The following is a 10461-nucleotide window of genomic DNA, read 5'->3' on the forward strand; positions in this document are numbered from 1 at the left end:
CCAAAAGATGCAGAAGTTTGAAAACCACAGTGTCACCAACAGCTCAAATCCCAACCTGTTACACGCCACACCAGTAAACAACACAGTCGGTACATTATAGCATAATTTGAGCAGACAAAAATGGGTAGGCTTAAGCCTCTAACTCATGTATGCAGGTATTGCCCAATTCTGTTTCTATTTTAGATTTCCTTTTGATTATTTAATTTTGTAAAAAGAAAAAACCCCAGAAAGTTAGACACCTTATTTCACAATTTTTTCCCCCTTGGATTTTTTTTATTTCCTTTTTTTTTTTTTTTAAACAAGCAGTCAGGTGTTCCCCTGGTGAAGTTTGTAATGCTGAAGCATGTTATATTTCATAGCACGGTATTTGATGTCTCTTTCAAATACTTCAGTCCTGGTGGTTATAGTTTCTGCTGACACAGGCAGTAGATGTTAGAAATCCTCCAAGGCTGCCAGTCATTCCAGCAGGGCTTTAAATTGCTAGGACAGCACTTCCAAATGTTGCTGTTAATGGCTATAAAAAGGTCCTGGAAAAATCTGCACACTTCTACCAGTCCTTACCAGACTTTTGCCTTGCTTTGCAACCTCTGCACTCGCTAAGACTTAGCCCTTGCCTAAGCCTTCCTCTCACTACAGAAGTCATCTAACTGGTTTGAGGCTTCTCAGACTTAGTCTGTGACTTATCACAAGGCTTTTCTGATCACGGTAGGTTCAAAGTCACAATCAGTCTTCAAAAAGAAATTTTCAAGTGTCAGAAAATTATCTTCTCCAGTACTTGACTGTCAGCTAATGAGCATGGGAATAATGAGCTATCACCAACTGTCTTGAAAGGCCAGAATCCCACTGTAATTCTCCTCCCCTAAGAATCATAGGATTCTTTTCCCTTAGTCCCTGAGCTGGACCAAGGGCTTGCGAAACAGTCACTACCAGGCTGGACACATCACCTAAAGCAAAAACATCCCATCTGTGGCTTGAGGAATGTACCAACCCATCAGATGATGCAAAGGCTGGGTGTAGAGACTAGAGCCTGCAGAATCCATCTAGCCAGAGCAAAGGGTTAAGAGGAACACTGCTTTCTGTGGCAGGATGTTGTCCATGTCTCCAGCAGAAACCACAGGCTGTGGACTCCATGCTCATGCAGGGAAAAGGCACAAAGGGCCAGTAATGCCTTGTTTTCCTGGGTTTGATCTCTGCCCTGAGGATTCAGCCACATAGAAATACAGCACCACAACGGCACTGAGTCAGCGAGCTGTGGCAGCCTTGCTCCAGAGGACACACGATTGAGGAAGTTTCAGGGGATCAGAACAGGATCCTGAACTTCTGCCAACACAACAGGAACCTTTTAACATGAAGAGTTGCAAACTGAGCTGGTGGAAGCTGATGTCTAACCAACCATGGCTGCCCCAGAGTAAGGCAAACAGCAAGGAGAGGAGTGATGGCTTGAGCCTGCCTTGGACACAGGGCAGGTTTGTGTGTGCTGTATAAAACAGTGCAGAGGCTGGGACAGCCTCACACTGCTCTAAGAGCGATAGGAGCACCTCTGCGTGGGGATTCCATACAGGACAGCTGTGCAGTCCTTCAGGTCACTCCAGGGACTAACAATTGCCCTCCCCCCTGCAACACAGATCTGCCTGCTTTTCCCACTCCACCAACTGAGCACCAACAAATTTGTTGCAGGCATGGCTGTGACTGGAAGCAGTGGTTGTGCTGGAAAACACAGCTCTTTGGTATGAGGCTCCTTTAAGGGAGTTGCAGGAAGGAAGAAGAGAAAAGTGGGGTGGTTACCAAAGCTAACCACAGTGCCAGGGAGCCGCAGGGGGGCACCAGGAAAGCCCAACGTCACATGCCTAACGTATCCTGTCTCCAGACTTGCTCGCCTGCGATGTATGTGGCTTGCACATACAGACTGTCATTCAGCATCAGGAAATCTGCACCAGACAGGAGAGAAAGGAAGAGCCGTCAGAGAGAAATGGAGGAAAGGGAATGGGAGCAGCTGAAGCTGGCTGGGAGGAGCTGGGCTCTAGGACTCTATGTTGGCAGGAAAGAGCTCCTCCCCACTGCAGAAATGACAGCGAGACAGCAGTGCACTGTGCCATCCCTGCTATGGTAGCTATGCTCCATGCCCAGCTGAGATGTGGAGGTCTCTCCAAAGGGCTCAGCAACTACCACCAGGAGCCAAGGGAAGAACCACAAAAAGCCCAAAGCAAATCCCAGGCAAGCAGCAAAGCAGGTCTACCAGAAATTCCCAAAGGGGTGTATGGAGAGGGCTGCATTGGCAGCAGCCCCTGCTTTGCCCAACAACCGCTCCAGTACACAGGAGCCCTCAGTGCAAGAAGTCACACCGCTGTCCCCATACCAGTACCTGCATCAGAGTCATAATTCAGGGTTCCCTTTTTATGTTCAATCCCCAGGAGCTGGGCAGGATGGAGAGATGCAGCCTCCAAGGCGGTCTCTACTGAGCACCCTTGAACAAAGGAGGAGGCATTAGGGCAGCAAACACAGACCCATTGCCAGAGCAGCCCAAACACCCCTTGACTAAGGCAATGTCTCAGGGGCAAATGCAGCAATGAAGCTCTTCCAACCAGCAGCCTGGCAGGGACTTGTCTGGATAACAAAACCCACTGAGGCACCACTGTACTTGCCAGCACTAATCTTTCTCCCCTCCTGTCATGGTAGGGCATTAACACCTGATCTCACTGGGGGATGCTGCCTTTTCCCTGAGCTACCAGGAGCTTACATACAAGAAGTGCAGGAGGGGCTGCAATGCTGTCATCACAGTAGGATAGAGCTGAGGAGGGGAACATCCCTATCAAGACAGCAGGGAGAGGAGAACTAAATATCTAGGGTATGGGGACAGGAAATCAATCACCTTTAATCCCTTTGTCAGAAAAGGACAAGAGAGTTCACCTGCCATTAGTGCTACAGTTAAAATGAAGTCTCTGCTCAAAAGGGTGCTAATCTGTGAGGCCCGTGCGACTGATCTCAGCCCTTCTCCTCATGTCTTGGGCAAAGAGAAACATTCCCTGGCTGAGCAAGAGCAAGACCTCTTCCTGAGTCCACACAGGCAGTGTTGGCTTGTGGACAAGGCTCACTTACCTGTGGCTTCTAGGAAGTGTCGCACACATGCATCCATGGTTGCTACACTACCACTCAGGGTCTTCGTGCCTGGGAGAGGAGCAGGACAGCACTGAGCACATCCCCAAAACTAGTATCAAGGAGAAGGTGTGGGGGGGAAGCAAAACACAAATAGGTAGAAATCCTGGGACATATCAGGAGCAAGTTGGAGGGCTCTCAGCCATTGCTGCTGAGTGACAGAATGAGGTGAGACACAGTCCATTCTGGCAGTGCAGGGAGGGGTACAGGGAAATCGCCCCACAGTTCCACCATAAGACCAGCTGGACTGAATGAAACCCCAGGTCACAGCTCAGGCAGGCAGCTGCTGTCAGAGACAGGGGACAGGCACTGAGACGGGAATGATCCTCCTTTGAAATATCTTTCAAGTCTCCAATTGTTTGCAGTTTGGGGACTTCTTTAACCAAAAGTGGCGGTGTTACGGTAAAGACAAAGGACAATAAATATCTGTGGAATTTCCCCATCCTTTCTGACCCCACCAGAACTTCTAGCATCCGTAACACTGTACAACAAGGAGTCCAAAGGTTTTGTGGATAGCTAAGAAACAACAGATTCCTCCTCATTTTGGCAAAACAGGGCCCTTGCCCTCCTCATGAGGTGCTGCACTCACCCCAGGGCCAAGTTACTATGCAGCCATTAACTGATCAGGCAACAAAATCCAAGAGGATGGCACAAGCATTGCCTTATGCTGCCAGGCACTGCAAAGTGTGCTGAGCTCTCCAGGAACAGGCGTGAAAGGCAGTGCTAACCCTGGCTCTTTTGCAAGAGGCACTTACCTGCAATGTAGGTGTTCAGCCCATCGATCTCCACTACCTGCTGGCCCAGTGTGTGCCGACCTGGTGCCAGCCCCATACCAGCGATAGCATCCGTCACCAGCACCAGGCCTGAGGAGTGCAAGGAAATGTGTTAGCTTCATACCTGCTCTCACTACAGGTCCAAGCACTGTGCTCTGCTGACACTCCCAGAGAGGAGCAAAGACATCTTCAGCAGTGTCTTATTGAAGCGAGAGGTTCTGGTGGCCCACAGCACATGGCAGGAGCATCTTTCAGGCAGCGAGCCACAGCACTTGTGTAATTGTCTTGTGGGGGATGACACAGCATTTGAGATGGCAGGGGGCCAGGCTGACAACACTGGATGGGCCTGGCATGGCTCACCTTTGGGGTGTGCTCGGTGGGCAATTCGCAGGGCAGCAGGGTTGGTGTGGATGCCATCAGATATCATGCCATAGAAGACCCTCCGCCCAGCAGGAATCTTGTCACTTGTCAGCAGCCCCACGATTCCAGGGTCACGATGGTGGAACTGCCCGAGGGGAGAGAGAACAAGCTGTGGAGCATCACCAGGACTTGGAGGCTGAGATTGCTCCTGCTAGGGGACACAGCTGCCATCTCTATCACACAGTGCCTGGCAGCTGGGTGCTCTGCCCTTTACCAGACATGACCAGGCAACTCATCATTTTCACATGTTGGCTTCAGCCTTGACTCTCTTTTAGATCAGGCAGTAGAAATGTGAAGTCAGAGGTTCAGTGCTGAAAGCCCGTTGAAAGGCCTGGTATGAAACAAGCTGAGGAGAATAAGCACCCATGGGGAGTGAGAGAGAAAGCACTGAAAGCAATACAAGCACAGGGCAAGTGCCCTTGGCTACTCACCGGCAACATGGCATTGAAGAGGTGAGTGATGAAGGTAGCACCATGCTGCACAGCCTCCTCTGCCTGGGAGAGATTAGCCACTGAGTGACCTGGAAACAAAGGCCACTGCATGATTTTTTCTTCCTGTCTCTCCGCTTATTTTCCCACAGGGGCATCCAAGAATAAAGATGTTCTGACACTAGGACTCTATTGTGATGTCCCCCACCACTGGTCTAGGTATGAGATGCCAGCCTTGTCACAGAGGTATCTGGCAATGACTACAAGGGATTCTGGTAGTGGATGGTTCACCTGAACAAATTCACTGTTCATATTGTAATAATCACAAATGCTGCTTTGCTCCCAAGAGCATCGGGGAGAGTTAGCCATTTGAATAGACTAGAGGTCCTAGGGCCATTCTCTGTCCTCAGGTATTTAAGGGCTTGATGCAGAGAGGACATATGTCAAGGGAGTAGAGAGACAGTGGGGACTTTGCCAAGAAAGAACGTGGGGACAATACACAACTGAAAAGAAACAATTTTGTTTTTCCCAACACAGACAGCAGCTCTAATGCTCTATGGGTAAACTTGCCTTTCTGAGGTTCTTCTCCTTATCTGGGCTGTAAGGTAAGAGCTGTGGGCTCCGCTGTACAAATACCCTTCTTGCTTAAGGCTCAATTTCACCCTGAAGAAAAACCCTTAAACTTTTTTTTTTTTTCTTTTCAATGGATCTGAGGCAAAGAAGAATATGTGAAACAGGACCAGAAAAATGTGGCCAGTTTTAAGTCAGYAGCCTGCAAAGCAGTGGAGGAAAATGTCTCCCACACCATTTCCGGTTGAAGAACTGAGTTATCAGAACTTAGCAGTAACCTTTGGAAAACTCATTTCGCCTGTCAATAAGGCCTAAAGCAGCTGAACTTCAGAGTTTGAACCTTTACAAATAGTCGTTATTAAACTGAAGGTTAAAAAAAAGAAAAAAAAGCTGCTATTCTTTCCTCCATTTGAGCAGTACCACCACTACCTTGTGTTAAACTGCAGGGGCTCTTTAATCAATATGAAATTTGAAGGGAGACAGATCTTCAACATCAACCTAGGTCCCTATTTGTGAGAAGTCTGTTACCTCCATGTAGGCCAGGACTGCTGTCAGTGACCCAGGAAAGCCACTGTCCTGCAAAAGCTCCTAGTAGTTCTGGGAAATGGAAGCCAGTTCTCTGGTCTTGGAGGGGACAGCAAAAGGAAATCCCACCCAGATCAGTCGCACCAAGACACCATTAGAGATGCTATGGCCCTGAGAGAGGTGGTTGCCTGGCCCATGCTCTGTGCAGCACAGAGAGGGACTGAGCTGTCAACCTGAACTTCCCCTAAGCCTTCTCCCCAGCCCTTACCGAGCGAGACACAGATGTCCCGCTTGGTGAGTTCATGGATCACCTCACTGCTCCTCTTCATCTCTGGGGCCAGAGTGACTATCCGGACACAGTCCAGGGTCCCGTAGGTGGCAAGCAAGTCTTGGAAGGCACCTGCCTCAAAGGTGCGGAGGCAGTGCTCTGGGTGCGCCCCCTTCTTCTCCTTGCTGATAAATGGTCCTTCCAGATGGGCCCCTGCCCAAACAGGAACACACAGCCATGACTCTTCCTCTCCCTACCAGACTAGGAAACCTGCTGCTTCTATCCTGCTCCAGTCAAGCTCCTGGTGCCCTCCCTCAGCAAAACACCCTCTGTTCAGGTAACTCTGAGCATGAGTAACAGCAGAGGCCTGAGCAGGGGCAAGCTTTTTCCCCGTTCACTTTTATTTTGCTCCAGTCTGGCTGCCCCAGCTCTCTCCACTGGCAACCAGCTGCCCCCTGCCCCAACATGTAATAGCTGCTGGCAGCCCCAAATCTCCAGCTTCCCCCAGCTCAGGCCTTCCAAGATCACTTCCACCACCTACTTCCAGGCTTTGCTCCACTGGCACTCCATTTCTGGATTTGGATATGAAGAGCTCCAAGTAAGATCCCAGGAAGGCAACCTTCCCAAAGAGATACCCCAACCTATTTTTCAGAGTGGGAAGGATTGATCCCCCAAATACCCAGTAAATAACAAAAGCCTCTGGATTGCAGTGCTCAGCATGGTAAGAGATGTAGCACTGGTGATTGGCCAAGCCAAGCGTTGCTCTGCCATTATCCTGTCTGGCCCAGAAGTGCTGGAGTTGGGCATATTCAGTGGCAGAGAATACAGCAAAGGCCAGGGAAAGGCTGAAGGAGAAAGCAGGTCTATGCCTGCCTGTGTATCCCTCCCACCAGCTAGAGGCATCCAGCCCCCATTTGTTCTGCCCCTACCGTAGCTTCTTTTCCCTTAATGAGAAAAAAGATAATTGTCATCCTACAGTAGCACCAGAGAGAATAATAAGGGGCAAAAGCACTTACCCAGGATACCTGCTCCATGGGCTCCTCCATTTCTTATACTGATCTGAGGGAGAATCTAGAGAAGGGAGGTTTGTCAGAAGCCTTGCAGATGTGGTACCCCAGCCTGCCCAGCAGAGCATCCCTGCCGAGATACCCATGGAGCTGCCCCAGCAGAGCAGCAGCCACAGGTACCAACAGCAAGGGCTGACGTCATGTAAAGCCCAGATGGTTCTGCTCAGTGGAGCACTCTGAAGTGTTTCACCTTAGCAGAAACAGCCACATCTCTGTTCCAGGTGGGGAATATTGCCTCCAAACCTTGGGTCCCTACAGAGCTTTGTAGGTGGAGCACTGGGGACCATTAGCCAAACACAGCTCACAAAGTAAAAGCAAGCTGCAAGCCCCATTTGTGCAAGGCAGCTGCCTGGGAGACATCGTTGTCTCAATAGTCTAAAGGTTAAGGCCAAGAAATCAAGGGGGTCAGAGTCCAGTTGCTCATGCCCATGGCTTTTCTTTCAAGGTAGCTATCTCAGTTTCTGAAGAATGAGGCTGCAGCCTCAGTCCTCTCAGCTCATGGTACCAGCCTCAGCCTTCAGCCTTTATCACCCTGGCGATGGGTGGGGAGGAACTTCTCTTACCTGGTGGTACACAGATGGGGGAGAAGTCACCAGGGTGGGACAGAAGGAGGTCACTCCATGGGAGAGGATTTTCTGACTGACCAGGTCAATCCCTGATTTGAAGTCATCTGTAGCCAGGGAGAAATCAACTCCAAAGCCTCCTGCACCATGAACAAAACAGAGATGAAGGCTGCAGCCTCCTCACAGGACAGCTCTCCTCCCTGCCCAGAACTTCCCCTCCAGTCAAGGACAAACAGGGTACTCTGAGACTGTGTTAGTTTCCCCACCCAAAAATGCTTAAAAAATATTTTGCATGACCAGAGTGAGCCACTCCATTCATATCTGCACTAACTGGGCTCAAAGGGCTCTATCGGCACTTGTGTTTTACATTCTCAAAGCTCTGCAAGTACAAATCCAACCAACACTGTCCTGCTGAAGTGCTTTTTGCCACAACATCCCAGTGTTCTGCAAGAAACACCAACTTTTCATTTTGACTCAGGGGAAAAATGTAATTTTGAAACCCATTAAAGAGTAGATCTGACTTTTAACATGCTCTAGCACAGAACAAGACCTTCTTGGCACCCAGGAAAGAGCTACTGCTGGTAAAGTCTGTTCCTCTGAGAAGTCCCACTCTGTCCTCCCCATGTCCTGGAAAGTGCAGAGCAGGCATCCTGCCAGCCAGATGCAGAAGAAAAGAGACTATTGATTAAAAAGAAGTTAAGAGGAAAGCTGGGCTCAAAACCCCACAGGGTCAAAGCACCAAAACGGATCCACTATGCAACAGCAGTAACCATGGGCAAAATGGTTCTTTATCATGAGTTTGGTGACTCACATCTCCCTCGAGTAGCTGATGCCCTGCTGAAATAAATTTGATCACAGCCAGTACACACACAATGAAGAGCAACAATGCACATGCTTGGGAACCCCCTGTCTCTCAGAGTGCATGTGGCTTCTCCTTACCATTGATCTGCACATCAATGAAACCAGGGGCAATGATGCTGTCCTTGCAGTCCAGCTGGATGTCGGCAGATCCCTTCTCATCAAAGAACAGTTTCTCTGGGTTTAGGATCTTCCCTTCTCGCACCCACAGGTCCTCCCTGAACGGATAGTCACATACACACACTGCTCCTCCTGGCGGCAGAAGAGGGGCCCCGACAGCTCCGCATGCCGCAAACCCTCCTTCTCTCCCCATATCTGCTAGACTATCCAGTTGCAATCTCCAATATCGTGTAGAAACCTGGAACTACATGGGAAAAGGAGGCCAAGGCACAAGTAACTGAGGCAACCACAGCTTGCTCCACAAGCAGGGAAACAAAGTGTTTTTGTTTTCCTGGTCAGAATCTTCCTCTTTGAGTTCTCTGACATCTGCGAAGGGCTGTGTTCAGAAACTATTCTTCCAGCGGTGACATGACTAGTGATTGATTGTCTCTCTACCTGGCCTCTAGTTTTATAAGACTCACTTGATAATCCTGAGCTCTCTGTCAAATGTAGTTGAAATGGCCAGTGGGCCCAGAAGTTGACTGAGGGGGTGGAAAGACAGACAAATGAAAGATGAGGGGAGCATGTTATAAGTATGATGTACACCTCTCCCTTCCTTCAAAGATCAGGCCAAGAACAGGGCTGAGGGGGACAAGTGATGGTGGGAAAGGAGGTTATGAGAACCTACAGTTGATGCCCTAAGAAATCTGGATCCACTTCCTAGAATATTTCTGGGTTCAAGGTCAATTTTGTAGGCCCCATAACTAGCCTTTTCAGCACCCAGCAGAGCCCACTCACCTTTGCAGCTCGTGATTCCTCAGGATACGGCAGTTTGTGAACTGGAAGATCGGAGCATCCGAGACGGATTTATTAGATGGCATTATCAGGGCTGAGAGAGAACCAACCTGAAACAGGTCAGGGAAATAACACTGAGGGCTGGACTTCTTCAACCTCCTGGGATCAGAGGTGAGGCACTCAGAAAGAAAGGTAACACAGGTTGGAGATCAGGGCTGGGTTCCTGGGGCAGGTAGGTGATGAAAAAAAGGTGATGCTGCTCTTCCAACACAGAACAGCAGAGGATGAGGGTACAGGCAGAAATCAGAGCAGTGGATCAGGGGCACATTCAACTCCATGCTCATGCAGCAGGCAGGATCTGAAATGAACAGTGCCTGTACATGCAGCTGCAATGCAAATTGGTAGCAGTAGCAGGAGGAACGATAGGACATGATGGAGGTAGAATAGGTAGGGAGAGAGTGATGGAAAGAACCTAAAGAGAGAACTTTAATCTGAGAATATCCTTTCTTCATCCACCTTGTACCACCACATTGCCAGGGCCTTCACCCCGTGCACTGGCTCGACATCAAGAGCCACCATGGAGTCAGCAGGCCTCTGATACGATACCCTGGGGGAGCAGAGGGACCGTGCTGATGCCTGGCGTCCTCCCCCCTTCCCAACCGTGCCAAGCCCGGACCGCAGCACGCATCGCTCCGAGCGGGATGCGGAGAACAACCCAGACGGGGTCATCACGCTGCGGCCCCTCCGGAAGCGTCTCCGCAGGACGGGCGCCGCGACTGTGCCCACGCAGCACCCTAGCACCGGGCTCCTCTCTGCTCCCAGGGCCCGGCGGCGCTCGGGGACAGGCACCTCCTGTCCCACAGGGCCGCTCTGGGTTGAAACTCTTACGGAAAAGGGCTCCCCCCGGCCCCCGCCGAGGCCCGTCGCGGGGGCCCCGCCGGC

At 50.3% G+C, this 10461-nt stretch overlaps 1 protein-coding gene across 3 annotated transcripts; it reads right to left on the bottom strand.

Annotated features, from left to right (window-relative positions):
• Positions 1–10135, bottom strand: AMDHD2 (amidohydrolase domain containing 2). 3 transcript variants are annotated; one of them, XM_026071630.1, is made up of 11 exons: positions 9523–10135; positions 8707–8843; positions 7768–7907; positions 7154–7208; positions 6181–6350; positions 4778–4882; positions 4287–4431; positions 3909–4016; positions 3097–3165; positions 2363–2464; positions 1–1928 (listed from the first exon to the last, which is right to left on the bottom strand). In XM_026071630.1, the coding sequence occupies exons 1-11, from the start codon at positions 9603–9605 to the stop codon at positions 1840–1842; spliced, it is 1203 nt and encodes a 400-aa protein (XP_025927415.1). In that variant the 5' UTR covers positions 9606–10135; the 3' UTR covers positions 1–1839. The 3 variants fall into 3 exon arrangements, with proteins under 3 accessions (XP_025927415.1, XP_025927414.1, XP_025927416.1); XM_026071629.1 differs by having other exon boundaries at positions 2–1928; positions 4778–4866; positions 6138–6350; positions 9523–10132; XM_026071631.1 differs by lacking the exon at positions 6181–6350 and having other exon boundaries at positions 2–1928; positions 4778–4866; positions 9523–10133.
• Between the last annotated feature and the right edge of the window lie 326 nt (positions 10136–10461).

This window comes from Apteryx rowi, unplaced genomic scaffold (assembly GCF_003343035.1).
Source record: "Apteryx rowi isolate R43461 unplaced genomic scaffold, aptRow1 scaffold_329, whole genome shotgun sequence".
Classification (NCBI taxonomy): Eukaryota; Metazoa; Chordata; class Aves; order Apterygiformes; family Apterygidae; genus Apteryx; species Apteryx rowi.